We start from the raw sequence: 21,188 nt of genomic DNA, 5'->3' as shown, positions 1-21,188 counted from the left end.
GCAGATCATTGAATGTTCTATGCTGAAATTTTAGCATAAAGTTTTACACTTGCCGTAAGAACTCATGCAATATTTCTTCTGAAGGGCACACCATGAGTACTAATGCTATTACAAACATAAATGTAACATAAACCTAAGTTTGCGTTTTATAAATCCAAGCAATAACGGCTGATGCCAGGTGATTATCCTGGCCCCCAATGTTCCTGGGAGAAATTTCAAAACACGTGTGTGTGTACTAGACTTAGTTTAGATGGTCAGACCTGAAAAAGGTGAGATTGCAGAGTGAATGGTAAAATAATGCATTCTTTTAGAGAAGCCATATAAAACACTGTTTAGTTTTGCAATGTAAAATTTGTATGAAGGCAAATAGTAGACTTTGAGTGCAGCATATTTACTCCATATTATTTTTTCACTAAATGTTTCTTGCAGCATGTCTTTGCTGTTTTATACTACAGCTAAATGTCATAATATTTCCCTAAAGATGGTGATATATGACGATAGTTAATTACAAAGGATTTTAATGGGGAAAGCAAAATAGTCTACCCAATTCTTGCCTATACATCCTGCTATTTCTATCTGTGGACTTCCTCTTTAAAAATAGATCTCTTCCTCCTTTTGGACTGTTGCTACTATTTTTAGCTGCCACCCCCAGTGTTAGTGACTGGATGCATTTCCTTCTTTTTCTTTTTTTTTTTTTAACGTTTAATATTTGTTTTGTTGATGCAAGAACAAAATATGTGAATGTGTAAGGCACTACTTTAAAGGTCACTTTTTATATAAGGTTTTATTTCCAGGATATGCATAAAAGGTATTTTTTATGTAGTTTGGTTAAAGAAGATTATGAAATTTAGCCACAGTCAGATCCCTCCATGTTTTATTATCTACCTTATAATTTCTGTCCTGGCGAAACCTCTTTACATGCAGGACCTTTATTATGATTGTTCCTCAGCTCTTCAGGGTATACAACTTAGTAAAGGAGTACAACCATACGCTACTAACTCTTATCAAGCTTTAGTACTGAAGATGGACAAAAACTTATTTGGATCCTCCCACTTTGAAAGACTATCAATTTAAATTATGTACATGTTTTTTTCCCAAATAACATGGACCTTGTGCATTTTAGTGAAACTGAATGCATCACTTATTTAGTATCTTGGCTACTATGATGTCTATGTTTCTGAATGTCTGAAGTTGTTTTGCTTGAGTCTGGAAATGGGCTGGAACCTGGTTTACAGGTAATTGAGGGTACTATTGTGCTCCTGGGAGTAACTTTGATTCTGCAAGACCACACCCACTGTCCTTAAAAATGTGAATTACATTATTGCTTATAAGTATTGTCATGTAAATATTAAATATAAATATATATAATAAATAATAAATATAATAAATATAATATATAAATTTAGGTAAGGCTGTATTGCTTTAATTACTGCTATCCTAGAGGGTAGTGCAAGCAAAAATGGCCTGGTTCTCATCAGCATAATGATAACATTTCCAAAATATTCTTTAGGCTGACAGCTTTAAAGGTTTGCAATATTTAAATAGAATTTACCAAATTTCCAAATTGCCAAAAAATGCCTCCAAGACCTGTGCGGGATGATCCGGCTTTTTTTCTTGCTACATCTTAATGAGTGGCCCCAGAAAGTATACAAATGATGGTTGGTGAAATATTTGGTAAATGATAAATCTGAGAGATTTATAGATACCTGGGCTCCCTGGATTATGTTCCAGGAATCGCCAGAATATAAGAACCTACTGGACCCCCAAGAGGATCCACAAGCGGGGGAGGGTCCGCTGGTGATACACTGACACCTGTGAGCTCTGTAAATAGATGGTTTGCTGGGATTTCCTAATGTATACCCAATTCAAGATGACTGTCTTACTGTATTGAAGTGATAACGGAGTTGTCTGTATGTATTTGTTTATATGCTGTGATTTTTTTGTACAGCGCTATGCTGAGTTTTGTAACTGCAGTTACCTCAGCTTATGCTGAGTTGTTTGTTATATAACTTAAAAATAAAATGTTTAAAAAATAATTTAAGCAAGGATTCTGCCTACGTAGGCTTTGTGCTTAGTGGTTATCTGGTGTAGCACATGTACTAAAAATTCAGCTTTTTAATACATAGATGATATGTCAAAGTCTACTGTACTTCAACAGCAGTTTCTGATTTGGATCACACTTAGTAGTTCATTTGGAAACCATTGTTTTTTTGAGGTTGTAAGTACAGCAGTAAATGGCATAATAACTTTCAAAACCCTCTCTATATTAAAGGTGTGATAGCCTCACATTCATTTTCACACGGTGGAAATTTTTGGGTTGACCGAAAACATACCAGTATCAAGTTTACATTATGATTGTCCTTAGCTTTAAATTAAATTCTCAGGACATTATTAACCAAATCATTAGTACAAAACTTTTTAACTGAAACCTTATTGAGAAATATACCTGTTGTTCTATGTGATCTCCAAAAAAAGGACTCATAAGCAAAAGGCAGGATAAAAAGTTATTTTTATATAGTTCAACTTTTACAGTACCTGTATCATTTTTGTAAGGTGTCAAAACTCACAGATCTCATTTACAGTATGCGTGTGAGTAAATAAGTCTTTGTATTAAGGAAGAACTTTGACATTTTTGTGTATCTTAAATTAAAACGCTCCATTTGGCTAAACCTTTCTTAAGAGACAAAAGGATCTGCCATTTCTGATTTCCCTTTAAAATTGCTGTTTGTCCGCCTGTCAAGTGGGTCTTTTAATTTGTATTGTTTGCACCACTGTCTGTATAAATCAGAAAGATATATAGGAAAGTCAGAAGTCAAGTAATTCAAACATGGTGGTCAAGCTAGAACCCATGGTTATGGAGTATGATGGCAGAGAGATGGCATTTTCAGTTGTACAGGTCAGCAATGGTAGCTTTTATGCCTTTTTGTAATGCTAGACTGCTGGATCTCAAAATGTAATTATCAGATTTTAACACAATCTCAAAGCACTTATAACTCTAACTTCATTGGGCATGACCCCAAGGAAACAGATCATATAAATGAATTAGGTCAATGCTGTACCAGTGAAAACATAAGCACACACAAATATAAAGATATATAAAATGTATTGCAATAAATTAATGTTTCTTTGGTTGCTTCAGTTAATGCCCCTGTTTGTTGCCCTTTGTGAGGGAGACAAATGACCTGCAATTGTGAGACAAAGTTTTCTGACACTGGGCAGTACATTACACTCCAGATCATCTTGATAGTCTTGAGATTTTATCATTTAATCTGCTGTAATTTTTTTTCCAAACGTCTCCATTCTCTAATTTTTTTTTTCTTCAAACTCCCAATTGTTGGGTTTCTGATTAATTATATGGACCTGGCTGGAACCTGTAGTTCAAGCTGCATTTAAACATAAATCTCTAGTATTAGTCACCACTTTGTTTTATCATTTATGTATGTCTTACAATAAAAAAGGTTAGATAAAAGAAAACTTACACAGGCAGAATTGACCAAGACACATCAAAGGAAAATATTTTTCATAATTTCTCCTCGTTCTCTTTTATTTCAGCTGATCGTTTTAATGGTTCTACACAAACATACTTTCATTTTACATAGTTGGTGTAACACAGGTTTTACATCTCTTTTTGTATCTCACCTCAGTGATCGTTTATAAAAGAATATAGGTCATACATGAGGTGAGCCATAAAACTCTATGAATGTGCTTTTGGTGGCAGGTTCTCCATCCTGTCTTCTCCTACTTGAGACTTCTTTCAGAGTATTTGCATACACATGTATTCTACAGATTCTCAAGTGTGCCAGACCTAAAAGGCAGCATTTTAGAAGCATGTGCCTAGAATAAGTCACACGTTGCATAGTGAGTGTACAAATATTTCTCAATTCGTCTGCAGCTGAACAATAAACCTTTTGCAATCAGGGAATTTTGTATTTTTAAAAATTAGTTATTGTCGCATGTGCTGTTTGTGACTATAAAACAGTCCGATAACACATTCTTTTCTGCCAGACGCAGAGACATGATCATTTTATAACCCATAAGTAGATCAAACAGTGTATGAGCCAGCAGCATATTAGTCATACCTTTTTACAGTTACTTTCACTGTGGCCATTGTTAATGTGCTATAGATTTTCCTCTCCAGTCCTGAAATGCGTCATTTCCAGGAATTTGTAAGACCCTAGTTATCTTCCTCCTGAAAGAAAGTCCGCCGAAAATGTTGTAAAGTATGTTTCCTCAAAGCAGCTAATTACTATAGTGTTACCATTAAATTGCAAGCCTAAACATGAGGCAGCACAAAGCAAAGGAGATACATTACTTTTTAAACATATGCTTTAGATCTTTTATCTAACAGAGTTCATCAATCAGCTGTATTCACTGACAAATATGTAAAAGTTTCAGGAGCCACCAGATTCCACTTTTAGTTTTTGTTTAGGCTGAAGTGGCACTTGGCAAATAATTACAGTTTTCACAGGAAGTATCAGAAAAAGTTTACATGTCTAATGTGTTCAGGTTAGAGACCTTTCACATACTGGGTATATCTCAGTTAAATGTTTTTTACTAAAACTTATCGAAGGATAAGTTAAATAATAATATTGAGATTCTGTTCTGTCTTCTGATTCACATCATTCTACCAGACGTTTTTTCCAGGAAAATCATTCCACTATTGTCTAGGTAAGTTTACAGTTTCCCGGGTATTTGCTCTTACAGGAAGCCTTGTTTACCTTTCAGGGTAATGAAATGAAAACTAGAATCTCAAGGACTTGTGTTGCCTACCGTGTAGTGTAATAACCAGATATGCTCACAGCTTTCTTCATAGCAGGATAACACTGCTGACACCTATTTTGGTTAGTGTTCTAATATGTCATGGGGATAATGAGATTCTGGTTTTGTTGTTTTCATTCGTATGATCCAGAAAAAAAAATCTTATAGTTAATTTCAGTCCTAGATCATTTTCAGTGCATATTGCAGAATTGTCTATGTATAAATATAACTTTTTTTTTTTTAATCTCAATCACACATATGTTATTTATTTTTTAATGTCGGATATTCATTTATATAGAATATTTATATGTTGTTTGTAAAGATGATTCACTCCAACAAATTTGTGTGAGGATATAAGAGCACCGTGATGCTGAGTTAAATGTAAAGATATGAGAAAGTTGTGAGCTGTTTCTCAGGAATTAAGAATAGAATTTTTGCTTAAGTTTATGAGGTGAATTGTAGTCGAACAGTGTCTAGACACAACACCTCAGTCACTTCTTACAAGAAACAAATAGTGCAAAACCAGATGTATGCATACGTGTTTATTGGTTATCCCTACAAAACTACTATTAGATAGTTATTTTGGACATTATGTGGTCAGCATAATGAACATGTTTAGGAAAATAGCAGACTATCCAAAGCCTCAAATTCCCATTAGTGGCCTGAAATTTAACATTTTATTGCAGGAAATAATCAATATTTTACACTGTTCTTTACCTTAGTAAAGGGAACTGTAACTATTAGCTGTCTGTAGTCATGTTACTTATTATATATGACTGCAATATATATATGAATAATATACACTAAGGCGTCTTTACACAAAGCAGTGAACCTGACATTCACTTAAACATTCCCTGATGGATAATCTATTACTGGCATTGAAAAGCATGGACCTGGAAGATTCTCTGCCAGGGGATGTTTCAGTGAATATCAGATTCACTTCTTTATAAACAGACCCCCTATGAATAAAAATATAATTAAGATGTCAAAACTGATCTTTTATATTTTCTGACCCTAAATTATAAGTCATAAAGGTATAAAAATGTGTGACTTTTTTTTTTAAAAAAAGCAGCGAGTGTGGTCTTTGCTTTTTCTATTATCTCAAAGTTAGAAAGTTTGGACTTGAGTCAACCTTTAGAAGTAAGAAAAAAAAAAAGTGTCACGTAACTGTAGGCATCATAGGATAACAGTTCATGCTACCTTTTCCTATGGTCATGGTTTGCTGGGACAGACACATTAAATCTACAAAGAAATGCTGAAATATAGGTGCATTTGTTTCTTTGGTATATCATGAATAAAATTACTTAAAATAACCTAAAATTGGAATAAAGTCTCATAAGGGTTTTATAAACCATTGGACGTACCTGTAAATGTGTTTGTGCACCGTGCTGATGCCAATGCAGAGTATACCTAAAGGATGAGATCTTTCTAAAAGTCATCTTGTCACATTTTTACATGGCAGCTTGTTCATGAATATTATTGTTTTTCAAAATGTATATATCAGAGAGGTTTATCATTTTTTAAGGGAAACATGTTTTCCATTCATAAATGAGAATCTGTTAAGTTTCCTTAATATTTTAGTTGTGTGAAGGTGTTATAATTTAACGCCTCCCACATAAATAATGCATTACCTGCTTAAAAATTGATTGGAAAAGGTGCCACATAATGTACTCTCTCCTTTGCCCATGTATTTTAATCCCCCAGATCTTTCACAGCCTGTTGGTGAGTCAGCATTACTAGTAACTCAATAGTTGATATTCTCCTTTATTCCTTCCTCATCTTCGCTTCTGAATGGCTTAAGTTACTAGATGGAGATTTAAAACTCGCCCTCTATGCTCTTTTCAAAGCATGCCTATTGCTCCTTTTGTCCAGAGGGACACAACTGATCTAAGACTTTGCACTGTCATTCAGCTTTGTGACACATTCTGGCAGTAGAGACAATTGGTGGGGGCTAATATTTATAAAGGTAAAAATGACCATGTATTCACAAAGCAGCTGTTCTGAGAACATTAACCAAAAGCTTGACTTGAATTGTGGTTACCTAGTCTCTTCATATGTTTCAAATTCAACAAAACTTAATGAACAGTTTCACATGTTACATATAGAAGATCAATCCCCCAAACTCCAGCTATAGTTGTCAAGGTAAAACACTTTTGGAAATGCAAAACCAGCCGCAAATTGATACATTTTGCTGATTTTTAAGTTCAGAATATACTTGGTAATCTTGTCAAAAAGCTTGTAAAGTGACAACCTCTTGTGCTGTATTCAGCATTTTTTACCTGTAATCTGTGGACCAGAGAACACCCTCCCCTATATTATGGAGGGGGTGTTCTTTGTGTCCCAGGGTGACGATGCTCCTTTTCAATCATTTTTTTTACCACTATGGTAGGCTGGAGCTTTAGAATGTGGACAGGTAGCACCAAATTTGTCCCACAGCAAAATAGTTGCTAAGAATAAGCTAATTGCACCCAGCCACTATGGTAGACAAAAATATTTTCCAATCCCATCTCTGAACAATGGTAAATGAGGACTAGCTGGTCACTACAGTCTACGGAACTCCGCTACCAGTACAGACAGGAATATTGCCCCCCCCCTTCATAAATTGCTTCATTCAAAACACCAATGCAAATGCTTCAGAACTGTTGAAAGTGGGGGTCAAAATTACAGCCAGAACATTAAAGAATTGAGACTAGAGTATAGTATAGCCACTGGTAATATCGGACATTCAGAAGCATTCACTCAAAGCAGATTTGTAAACCCTTCAAAGAAACTCCAAATCAGCCACCAAAACCTCTACCAATAGAAAGCATCACATTTAGAAGTCTTTACCAAGATTGGTAATACATTGTGTTCTTTCTTTTAGAAATAACATACAACTATTACAGATTATGTATAATGATAAGAAGATAGAAGGCAAGCTACCTGTAATGTGATATACTCTCTAATTTAATTTTCAATAAATGCAGTTGTTTTTTACATGGCCTTAAGTGGTCACTTCATGAATCACTAAAGTAAAATGTGTGATTTCCTTGCTTTAAGTCCCATGATTGACAAGTCACTGTGTCATTTTTACCGTAACACTTTTTTAATACCATTTCCCGATGTATCATGCAGGAATTTTAGACATGGTTTAACAGGCACAAGGAATGTAATATGTTACTCTTTGTCATATTCATGGCACCTCACTACTCCTTTTAGCAAGATTTCAGCTCTTTTTTTTTTTCTAACTTCTAGATAAAATTAGTATATGTATATTTTACAGTGTTGCCCAATGGCAGTTGCCATCAATGCTAAGTATTACAAAAATGAAGTCAAATCTCAGTCATATTTGTTTGGGAGTGTAAGCTCATTTTCAATGTTTAATGGGTGGTACCCATAAAATGTACAATAGATCATATATGGCAAAATCTGCATGAGCATGTGTAAGGCATACAAGTTTACATCTCTAGTAGTTTACATCTAGGGCACTTAGTGTATTAAAAAAACATGCATCAGTGTACTGTTTTAGCTTGGTGCACCACCCGGCACTTTTTGGTAACCACCTGGCTGTTTTTGAATGGTTACTGAATAGTTGGGTCACTAATACACTGTCAGCTATCTTACATCTTAGAATCACTTAATCACTAATACAGGGGCTGCCACCTGCCTACAACTTCTTCCTACCCCAAAACAGTTTCTGGGTTGAAGACTGTGCATGTTGTATTCCTAAGCAAAACACCTTCTGTAGGGATTTATAGAAACACATTGTTTAAATGCATGGGGCAGAATTAACAACACAGAGTTGTGAATGGATCCTTAAGCTGGTCATACATAATCAACAGTCCTAAAAGTGATCATCAGAAGAATATCAGATTATGTAGAGTTACAGTAGATGGCAAGCATATAAAATGCTCATGTAGTTAGGTTTTTTTAATTGTTTGTGATTATCACATGTGCATCATGCTATGTAGAAGTAACTAAATGCGAGATCTGCAAATGTGTGTTCAACTTATTCATAATGTCCTCTGTGAGAGTTTAAATGGATAAAAGGCAACAAAGTGTTGATTGTGAATATCCACTCAAAAGAGAACGAATTGGGAGGACTAGACAAGTCTTACTTCTCTTCTGATACAGAAAAGGGCAATGAAAATTCAAAATGGCTGACCATAAAATGTTTGCCTGGAACGTTCTCTCTGATCTATAGATGCTTAAAGACATAAAAATTAGCAGCTAAAACACCAGGGTCGGGCAATGATCGCCTTTTTTTCTATGAAGACTTTTCACTGTTGTGTAAATATATTACATTTATTATTACCAAATGATTGGAATGGATTGGGTTAAGCATTATAAAAGACTTCCATACGCCTGGTGTCTTTTGATGAGTTTATGTAGCAGAATACCTTTGATATATTTAATATGTAATTAGCTAAATGATTATTTTACCTACTATTCAAGACTCTAGATGCACCTGGGATTACATAATTGCTGGCAATGCCTTACTGTTTTTCACATGTTGTACACCCAAAACATGCTGGCTCCGTACGGACTGAACATTGTTTACAGTGTTTCAAGGCATTTGGTCCACTTCAATGTAAAGGAATAGGTCCTTGGAAGTTTTTTCTGGTTTTGACTTCACAAATAAATACATGTAACAAGAATGCATGTGCCACCTGTGCTACATAGCAAGACAAGGACTGTTGCAGCAAATATGAAAAAACAAAAAAACAGGTTATTATATTTTTTCATATAAATAATTGTGGCATACCCTTGTTAAAGAGGCACAGGAGCTGGGAAGTGGTATGATCTATAAGTTTTACCAGCTAGTTTGCAATAAAAGGCCTATGTAATGTATCTTAAGGATGAGTTTTGGCTTTGTGTACTCTTGGCAGATTGCCCTGCTTTTTATCACATTCTTCATAAATAACTGTTTAAGAACCACAGCTGGGAGCTAGTTGTTGACACTTTGCAACATAATTATCTAGGACAGAGATCTTTCTGTTATCTTAAATGAGATTTATTGTTTTTATCAGAATTTTTTTAACACATAAAAATACTTTCACTTTTTAAGAAGTATATGTATATTTTTTTAGTTAATAAAGTCTGATAAATAAAGGGTAGTTAAAACCCCAGTCAGTTTCTATTGTACTGTTTGTGCTCCTTTACCTTTTTGCCCTGGAAGAATATTTCTAAAAAGCAAGGAGAATCTCCTTCAATAATTCCCACGACAGTTTTTCATTTTTTTCAGATTTTTTTCATTATTATTATTATTATTAATAATAATAATAATAATAATAATAAACCGTGTTTATTAAACACCAACATAATATGCAATGCTGTACATTACATAGGGTTGCAAATGACAGACAGATGCAGACAGTGACACAGGAGTAGGAGAGGACAATGCCCTGAAGAGCTTACAATCTAAGAGGTGGGGAACCAGCTCAAACTAGGAGGGAGGGATATGGAATGATGGGTAAGTAGTGAGGGTTTTAAGAAACAGAAGATAATGGGTAGGCAAGTTTGAAAAGATGGGTTTTTAGTGATCTTTTAAATGAGCAGAAAGTAGGAGCAAGCCGAAGACCATTGGACGAGGAAGACCATTCCAAAGAGTCAGGCAGCTCTAGAAAAGTCTTGGAGCCTTGCATGTGACATGGATATGAGTGGGGAAATCATTAGTAGATCATTGAGTGAGTGGAGATTGTGGCCAGGGGAGTATTTTTCTATCAGGTCAGAAAGGTAGGTGGGACAAGAATTGTGGAGGGATTTGAAGGCAAAGCACAGGAGCTTGAATTTGATTCTAAGGTGAAATGGAAGCCAATAAGGAGAACTACAAAGAGAGGCAGCAGAAGAGGAGTGGTGGGAAGGATGGATGAGTCTGGCATATACATGTATACATATTATTATTATTATTATTAATAAACAGGATTTATATAGCGCCAACATATTACGCAGCGCTGTACATTAAATATATAAATAATGCACATACAACCACTAAAATTTTAACTAATACTTTGATCATTACCTCTCTTTACAAAAATTATTTCACTTCCAAAGTATCCTGGGTGCGAATAGTGAGTCTCCAATTCATTTCACCTGAATTAAAACAGACCTAACAACAGAACACTAAGTAGACAAGCTGTATTTTTTTAGACCTGAAATGCCAGCTTTCATAATCTCTCAGTGGAAGGACCACTTTAAGTACTGTCTGTATGCCTCATCTTCCTTTTCCAGGGTGTTAGTGTGCCATTATCTTTTTGTAAAGGTAACAAGACAGTAGGTCAGACATTTTCCAACATTTTGTTGCCAGACTGAGAATTTATACCTGTTGAAAGTGTTTATCATTTTTAGGTTAAAATTACATTTTTACATTTTCTTAGCAGAAATGTAATCATATTCTACCAGATCCAGTTTTATTTTTTTTGGTTTTATTGAAAGTTTGGTATTCTCAAATATGAAAAGATTTAAATCTATAATGCTTCCCTATTCTAACGCTTAAATCACATGTGCTGAATTGGAGACCCCGATTTTAGAATATAGCACTACAAAAATGGAAAATTTTATTTCTTGACTTTTTAGGAGTACAAAAAGTCAATGAAATATAGTTGGCAGATATTTTTTGTGTTCTGTTTTAAACTAGAATTAAGCATGAAAGGGGTTAATAACCATAAATCCCATCTTCAATTCATCAGTGGAGAACAGCCCTGTAGCTGTGATGATAAAAGCAACCATATGTCCGTACTGTGGATGGTTATGGCTTCAGTTTTATGAGGCAGGAATAATGCTGTACATTTAATTTCTTCATTTATTAATAAAAGTTCATTTCTTTCTGGAATTTAATTTAATGTTTTTAGCTCCAGGAAAGGAGATGATATATGACTTGCACAAAAAGATCATAGTGCGATCTGGTGTACACTTGTGCGCAATAATGGCAACCTGCTCCTACAAAACATTGCTTTGTATCCTAAAACACGATTCAAGCCTCTTTCAAGACACGATTTCAAGATGTTTTTAAGTTTTGGCTTTTGTTCATTTTTTTTTTTTTTAAATAAACTCACTTAAAAATTTGCATGTGTTCATTACAAGGGAATAAAACTTTTTTTTTACGCAATTTTCACTGTTTCATAATGAGTGAAAATCTGGCAAATGAGTCTGTGAAAAGTAGTGTACCAATCAACTGAAAATGTAAAAATATTTAAATGCTATCCAGCAGCTAGAAATTGTATGCATGTGACATACGTGTGCCTTTTACTTCCAAGTATAACAGAATGATTTTTTTTTCCCATTTATGAATACCAAAGTTTAAAATTATTTTTTTTCTATTTATATTTCAAGGAAAATTACAAATATTTTATTGAAAATAAGTCCCCTGAAACTTCTTCTGGTGTTTTCTCAGTTTTTTAGCCAAATTATATATTTAATAAATAGGCTCACTGCCGGTCATTGTGCCAAAAGAAAACCCCATTTATGTCACTAGTTTTGGACACCATCCTAAAAGTCTGCGTATCTGTCCTTTCTCTTTTCAGGGGAATTCTGTTTGCATAGAAGTGGACATACGTGTGTCTAAAGCTACGTACACACTTCCAATTATTATCGTTGGAAGACGAACGATCCTGCACGATATCTACGAACGATCCTATAGCACCGATCCTGAACATAGAGATAACGACACGATCGTTCGTAGATATTGTACACACAATAGATACGATCGTTTGAGCGATAGAGGAACTATGTGCACGACAGGAAAGTGATCGAACGTTCGTTCATTACGCATGCTCAGCCCATGGACGATCAACGAACGACCGTACACACGAATGATGTTCAACGATCGTCGTCCGATCCGCCGGTCCGGTTGTTCGTTTCCAACGACTTTCCTCGTTCGTCGGCGTCGTTGGTTACGATTTTTTGGCCAATCGATCGTTCGTCGTTCGTTTTGAACGATAAAAATTGGAAGTGTGTACGCACCTTTAGTCTTCCACGTAATACATAATGATTTTATTTCCTGTGTATTATCCTTTTAAAAATAGCAAGTATAAAAAACTTTTCCTTCTAATATGTTTCAAGCTCAAGTAAAATATAAGTGTAATATTGTAAATAGGGGCCCTCAAAATGCTTCTGGTGTTTTCTCAGGTATAGGGCCTAGTAAATAATACATTCATTTATTAAACAGGCTCTTTGTCAGTCACTGTGCCAAAAGAAGATCTGGTTTATGTCACCAGTTTTGGACACCATCCTAAAATGCTTTGCTCATCTGTCCTTTCTCTTTTCAGGGAATTCTGTTTGTGTAGAGGATTTAAAGGAGATTAGAAATTGTAACTAGTTGGTTATCAGACTTAACTTTATTAATGAGCCTGATTTCAGGGAGTAATGACTAAGCTGACCCAAAGAATGCATAAACATCTCAAACTAAGTTATGTATACCCACTGTCATGGTGATAGAGTAGGTATTGAAATTACAGGCTTCTATTATATGGTTTAGAAAAATTATATTGATTGCAGATTACCATATTTTGGCTGCTAATTAATTTCTACTTCAAATTGACTGTTTAAGTAATGCAACGCAGCATTGTGAACAAAGCCTAAAGACAGCTTTTCACATTAGTCATCCCTTAAGGAATTCTGTTTCATGCATACACTTAGGTACATATACAGGTATAAATGCATGCACCTACTCACTACTACTACTTTTCTTGTCAGTCAAACCCTCTGGGTTATCCACCAAGCCTTTTGACTTTTTGTGTTCCTGCTGCCATCAAGAATGGAGCCAGTGATCTACATAGATAGGGAGTGCCATGTCAGGGGACAGGCATTGTGCGATTCTAGTCTAATTCCATACTGGGTTGTGGCTGATTTAGGCAGCTGTCAAATGGTGACAGCTGAGCACTGCACTTGGCTAAAATAGCCTAGATTGCAAGCTTTTAATATCATTTAGTGTCAATGTTCATAAACCTTTCTAGAGGAAAAAAAAATGTTGAACCACAAATAAATAAAAGCATTAGGAATTGCAGTGAACCAAAAACAAATATTTTTGTAGTGGTTCTGTAGGTTCCATGGTATTAATAAAGCATTATCTTTGTATTTTAATTTCTTTGTCTTCCTATTTTCCCTCCTTACTTGTCAGGAAAGCATCGTTTTAGTTGTTGTGATCTGTTCTTTGGTTTACAGATACAACTAGCACCTTAACATTAGTCTTTGTCTGTAATTATGCAGTATACTCCATTACAAGTCCTAGAACTGCTCTTTTACTTACAATCCCTCTAATGGCTCTCAAACCATGTAATTAGGGGCATACAAAAGATATATTTTGAAACCAATAGATATCCTTAGCTATCTATACCTTTTTAAGAAAATCAGAAATTTAATAGCAATACATACTATTGCGGAGTACAAAGGTGGCCTTATAGTTGTTGTAATATATTATAGTTTTCTGTTCCCTCTGTAAAGTGGAATTCCTCCTTCAGTCTCTTCTCTAACTCACTCTTCCACCTCCTTCTATCAGCTCTGCTTTCTCTGTTTGCTTTATTTTTCTGTTTTCCTATGGTCCCATGCTCAATGTCTGATCTTCTCTTTTCCCCATCCTTTGCTCTCTCAGTCTACAACCAGTTGCTATTTTGCCTATCTACTCCCTTTATCCTGTCCCTCTATCAGCTACCAGTCTGCCTTTTCACCCAATGATCTGTTTTCAATGATTGTGTTTGTGGAGTGTGTCTCTAAGAAATTTTTGTGCAGAGGTATATTTATTAAACAGCAGCATTTAAAAAACATTTACTGCAGATAAATCAGTCATTGACTTGAAATGTATATTCTGTAATATTAATATATTCTGTAATATTCAGTTTTTTTTTACTTTTGTTGAACATCACAATAGTTTTTCTTTTTTTTTTTTTTGGCGTGTGGTACCTTGGCCTATATGACACAAGTTCAGAACATAGATGTATCAAAACTAATATGTGTAAATACCTGTTTACTACTAATTATTACTCTGACAAATGCTTCACTTGTTAGTGGTTCATTGCATATACAGTTAGCTGTGTCTCAATATAAGTATCAGTTCATTCCATATTGTTTATCTGCTTTTGTTGCTTTTATGTTGACTCTAAACTCTTTGTTTTTTTGTTGTTTTTTTTTTTACTGTAATTGCAGGCCAACAGTGAACGTCCTTTTGTACAAAAATTATTTCGACCTGTTGCCAGTGATGGTAATGCAAACACGCTTGGAGATTTAATAAAAGAAGTTTACCCTGCAGCTATGCCCCCTGAAGGTACATGTTTAATGATCTGAAGTCTTTCTGTTCATTTTGTATTTGACATATTGCTTAAAAAAAACATTTTCATTCAGCTTTTACTGTAAAAGTATATATAAAAATGCTTTTACTGTATTGGTAATAAAACCAAGTTCATTGGTGTTTAGCAAATAGGAACTTTTTTTTTCTATTTTTCATCCAAATAAGTGTTAACCCATAAAATACACCATTGTATTCTTTAATATAGAAATCCACACAATTTTAAGAAGGACATATTGTAAGAAGGATAGCACCTATGATAATTTGTTATTTTTATCTATATTCTTTTCTTCATATATCACCAGGACAGGAAGTCAAGTAATAAAAGCCCCTACCTAGCAAAGATTTTTAAAACATCCCTTCTTTACTGAGAAATCATGTTAATGCTTGCAGTGTCCTTTTGTTGAGATATCCACTCATTTCCTGACCCACTGACATAATGGGGGCAAAGGCAACAATTAAACACTTTGTCAGATTTCTAACCTTTCAGGCTGAAGTTCCACTTTCAAAGAACAATTATTTCAAGAACATTAGTAAATCTGTAACAATATTTTTGCATTCGATTGCTAATACTATAAATTTGTATTCAGATAGCATAAATATTCCAGCATTCTTGAAGATTTTGGGTACAAATAATTTTTATTTTAAAAAATGTTGATTCTGATACCAATATCTTTATCACACTAAATTGCTTATTACTTGTTTAACCCTATTGTTCTGTTACTGGCAGTGTATTTGTTTTGGGACTTTGCTGGATAAGGAAATGAAAAGTGTAATACATATTTATCCTGTGAACATATTTTTAAATAAGAAAAAAAACTAGTATAAAATTGCGAGCAGGCAGGATGTTTATTTCAGAATGACACTTGCCTGCCTGATCGCAAATTTTGATTACACTTGCTTGTCTCTACTTCGCGGGCATCTCTGGTCTTCTTCCGGGTTTCATAAAAAAAATTCTGCCAAAAGAAAAGATTGCAAACAGCAACAGGTAAGTTTACTTTATTGCAGAAGGAACATCACTTTCCCCTTTTTCAAAAATGATGAACCTACCTGATGAAATGTTTTCTTATTAAAATTTAGTTCTGCTTTAATTTGGCTTCTAAAGCGTAGAGAAAATAAAATATTCCTATATTGCGTGTTTATTTTCTCTCACCTTGGAACATTCTTATGCAAAAATGATGTGACCCATACACCAGCATAAATTACATTTCCTTTTATTTACCATTTATACTCTAGCCATGGAGTTATCAGAGCTGCTGAATCAAATAAAGCAAAATGCACTTGCATAGGTAAAATATTACTGTCCACAATCCCCTGCAAAATGTCCCATTCTGGGAGTACAATAGCTTACATTGTTTCTTCTACAGATATTATTGGAGACTGAGCATGGCAGCTAGCTGTCAGAACTAACTGATTTGGTCCACACTAAGGATCAAACACCAGTCACGTGGGGGGTTACCTATCATGTGATTACTATGTCATTTGTAATACTGTGGTGGCATGGAGGCTGGGGCCTTCATTCACAAATTAAGCTTGTTGCTTTCTGGTGGTACTAACCTAAGCCTAAAGATGGCAAAGTGCCCGTTTTAATGCATTATATATCAGTCTATGGAAAAGACCATGACTTTACAAGTATATAAAATTTACGTATATTTAATTTATTTAAGCGTGCAAATTATTTACAGAGTTCTAGTCAAGTTGACCAGTGCTGCTACACTTTGACCTAGGCATCTATTTTTTATTCATATCTGGTCATGAAACTGTTTAACAACTGTTAGCTATTGTGTTTTTAGAACTAGCAGTTTTATAGGCTTCACTTTTAAAAGAGAAATTATTGTAGATTAGAGCAAGGTAAATTGATTAATTTTCTAAAGGTATTTAATTGAACAATTAAATATTTGTCTAACAAAATATCAATTATTGTAGTCATTAGAAGAGCCGTGTAATAAAAGAAGATTTGCTTTTACAGCTAATATAAGATGTTTAGATTTACATATCAACCTATAGTATAGCTGATTTATTTGGAAATTCAGGGTTATTCTCCTGAAATCATCAAAGGCCAAGATTCTGTCAGTATCTAGCTGGACAAAAAAGAGTCTTCAAAAGTGTTTACATTGTCAGGGTATCACTTTATATCACAGCATGTTCACTTTTTGAGAAGAGGTAATGAGTGTCTGTGAAGACACCTGCCTGAGGTCTGACATAAGGGAAACCACAGACACTTAAGCATCTAAAGCTTACAAAACATAGAAACTACATAGAAGAAAGCACTGTGTCGGGATCAACATGGACTTTTCTTGTCAATAATTGGCAGGCTATAGGGGTGGAGCAAGGGACAAGTAAAACACAGACAGGGTACCTGCAGCTTCATGTGTATGAATAGGCAGCTATTATAGACTTCCCTTTGAAGATTTAGAACAGGTAAGATATTTCACTTTGGCAGATGAAAGAAGGCTTTTATTATCCTTTCTGTTTGAAGATCTGAATATTATCACCTCCTTTAATTTCTTGGCAAGCAGAACCCATCTTTTGTTTTGTTTTTGTTTAATCTCTCATGTGTTACCTTGTTTGGGTCAGAACTGGGAAAAAAACAGTGGGGTTGATCACATCATTGCAGAGAGCATTTTGCTAAAAAAGTTTAATTTAGGTTATGGTATATTTGTATTATTATGTAAAATATTTATTTCATGGAAAAACTGTCTTTTTATTAAGCTTTGGTCCCACTGCCATGTTGTTTGAATACAGAAACAAACCTAGTATCAGCAATGCCCCAAATTTATCAAAATATTAACACACAAAATTCAAGTGATTACCTTATCAGTTAAGCTTATAAAGATCTGGGAGGGTGATTATGTTTACTTGGTTCTAATTGGAGGTTCTTTATTTTCTTTTGAGTGGGAGTAACAAAATGTTTTAGTAGTATGGTAAACTACTTTTTATGATGAAGCAGATGAGAAATCCACCTTTATTTGGAACACCTTCAATGCTAATAGTCTACTTCAGTTTATTTATTTATTTTTTGTACAAAGTAAAGCAATATTAAAATTCTTGCCAGTTATTTTTGTTTTCATGCCTGACCCTATTGGATTTGTTTTTGTTCTTTTCTTGGACTTCTTGCCACCAGGACAGTATGACAGAGACAACAATAAAAAATTCTCATAAGTTTAAAACGCTTAACTGCTAAACTAAAACTTCATGTGGGTGTCCTTATTGGAGAGATTTCCTGTTCTTCTGTGCTGACAGGATGTTAGGTGAAATCCCCCCAACAGCATCTCACAAAAAAATATTAAAACTGGAGGCGCTACTTCCCACTAGTCTCAAACAAAATAGAAACTTTTAAAAGGACTGCCTTGTACTCAGTCTGGGGAACTGCAGGGGAGATATTAGGGGTCTATTACAAAGCAAGTGAGGGTTGATTTCCAATGACAACACATTGTCGACAGGACAGGAAAAATTTCTCCAGTGTTGTCTTAGGTAGCAGTAGAACCCAAAATGGGCTATTACCCTTTCTCCACGTTATCCAAACTTAACAAAAAAAAAAACAAAGTTTTCACTGGACATGCACTTTAGGTTTAAAGCTTACCTGCTGTTGCGACAAATAGCCCCAATGAGAAGCACATACTAATTTTCTCTTCCCTGTCTTGCTGCCCTGTTCCACCACCAGGAATAAAAAATATACCCAGTACTTCCTATGGGGGAGCATGTGATTCTCACTCTTGTGATAGTATTGTTACTTTGTATTTGGCTGTTAGGCTGTGTTACACCCAGCTGTGCTACTTGGGGTCTGAGAGAGATTACAACCCTGTGTAATAAGGGTCGTGTTAATGTGAACTCAAGCTATTAGTCTAAATTTATCAATGAGCCCCCCATGTTCATAACAACACGAAAAAAAAATGTGATCCTGTACTAAGGAAATTCACAGACTTAGGCTACGTACACACGTGCAATAATTGTCAACGATGGAGGACCAATCGGCCGATAGTCTTTAACAAAAAAAAAGTGCACCAATGGCCAATGACACGCCGTCAACGAACGACTGTCCCGGCTGATCTGATGGGGCGACGATCCTACGCAATCTATTTTGTGTACGGTCGTTCAGTGATCGTGGATGGTTCTGCAGCACTCTTTCTCTAGTACACGTTACTACCTGCATCGTTCAAATGATCGTATCTAGTGTGTGTACATTATTGGTGGATTATATTTGAACGATCGTATCGTTACAGCATGTTCAAAATAATCGGGCATAATCGTTGATCGGTTGTCAATCGCTTGTTTTGCAACGACAATTAGTGCACGTGTGTACGTAGCTTTAGAAGCTGTCCTTTCATATGTTAAGGACTAACTAGAAGTGTGGGTGTTCTTCCAGTACTCACCCAATCTTACTTTTAGCTGCCTTATTTACTACTAGGGTCCTTGCAGCTGCAGCCAACATGAACCTAGCAAACTGATCCCTAATATACAGAAAACTCCATCTTTTTTAAATGGTATCCTGATCACTTAATTTTTTCAGGTTTATATTAGTTGTCTTTCAGGTTTGAAATTTGTCACCATCACCACTTAATGCATCCTTATGTGCCAATATAATGTATCTAAAATTACCTTACTTTCAGGGACCATCAGGATAATTTGCTAGAACTAGAAAACTGGGTGTTGTTGACTTTATTAATAGTTATTAGGTTTTTATATTTCAATTAGTTAGAAAAAAATAATATACATATGAATATGAAAATCAAGGAATATCCACTAACCATTTAAAAAACTTGTCCATACTATATATCCTAGACAGAATAGTTTATCTGTAGCCATTCAAACCCAAGGTAAAGATATAGAGAACAATGGTCTTTAGTATAGGACATGAATAATGTAACTTGAGCATATGCTTGACCAGGAATCCTGGTTCACGATTGACTTTTTCTTTTTTTTTTTTCATAAAGGAAAAAGTTTGAAACAAAGATATTTTCTGTAATCCAGGCCTCACCTGAATCAGGTTCTGTTTTCTATTGATGACATCATTAAGTTCACTGAATTCCTAGCATTTTTAGGATACCTCTGTCTGGCTTAGTCACTCGAGAATTTATGTAGATTTCTTGGTGACAGATAAACTGTTCAAATGCTCCATTTAGTATAACAGTTGAGGGTCAGTCTCCTGTTTCATTTTTTTTAGATTTTAGCTACTGCAGTAACCGTAGCCAAACGTTTTCATCTGTAATACCTTTGGGGAAATTTTCCATTATTTCCTGTCCCCATGGAGTGCATCCAAGAAATGGAAGTGTGGTTGTCAATGGGAGTTACAGGCACTGAAAACTCATTTTAACCCTTCCCCACTGCACAAGTTAGGTATTTTCTCTGTCCTCTTTTAATAGTTTTCTCATCATCCTCCCTTTTCAATTTGTTTTAAAATAGGGATGGCCAAATAGATGGCCATAAAAATAACCTCTCAAAATCTTTTACAGAGCCTTCGCCGCTCTATTTTTCAATCAGAATTTGACTATAATAACTACATTTTGAACACCTCCCTGCCACCTCCCTATACTTGAAATGATAAAGTCATACCTCCTGTTTACTGTTATCCCACATGTATGCAGGAGGATCCCATACCTTCAGAATACTTAACCTTCTTCTCCCAATCAAAGTATTCCTGTACAGGAGACAAGAGGAAGGTATAAGACATACTGAAATATTTACACTACTTGTAATAAAATAGTGGCTTTTTAATATATAATGGCATTAAAATGGTCAGAAAAAAAAAACATAACAAACAACATTTTTGGTGGAACACTAACCATAAAGAAAAATAATATTTGGTATATGTCTGTTTATGTGCTTATTTGCTAACAGATTAGACTCTTATGGAATAATTGAAACTTTGTTGTTCATTAGCGTAATGCAGGCATATATAGTTATTAAAATGTGCTTTTGTTAAAAAAACTTTTTTTACATTGTGAAGTGCTGCAGCAACAGTTTAAAACGCCTGTGCTGTCAAAATTAATTGAGATTGTAATTTGTCTTGTTTCTTTTTTTTATTTTAGTTGTTTGCTGTTCCTCTTCTTCTATCTTTGAGTTTGCTGTTCCACTTCTAATATCTTTGATTTTTGTTTTATTTTAAACTTGTATTCTCCCATGTAATACAAACTACAGGGGAAACTTACACGGTAATGGTGCAATACTTAAT

General features: G+C 34.8%; 1 protein-coding gene across 1 annotated transcript in view; it reads left to right on the top strand.

The window, feature by feature from the left end:
* The window catches only part of ATG5 (autophagy related 5), a 77,167-nt gene that overhangs the window by 43,497 nt on the left and 12,482 nt on the right, over window positions 1–21,188 (top strand). Inside the window, exon 7 of the mRNA XM_072408711.1 lies at window positions 14,878–14,995. Coding sequence (XP_072264812.1) covers window positions 14,878–14,995 — 118 coding nt within the window. The remainder of the gene's footprint in view (window positions 1–14,877; window positions 14,996–21,188) is intronic.

The sequence above is a fragment of the Pyxicephalus adspersus genome, chromosome 4, assembly GCF_032062135.1.
Source record: "Pyxicephalus adspersus chromosome 4, UCB_Pads_2.0, whole genome shotgun sequence".
Lineage (NCBI taxonomy): Eukaryota > Metazoa > Chordata > Amphibia > Anura > Pyxicephalidae > Pyxicephalus > Pyxicephalus adspersus.
This window is presented reverse-complemented; position numbering and strand designations above follow the sequence as displayed.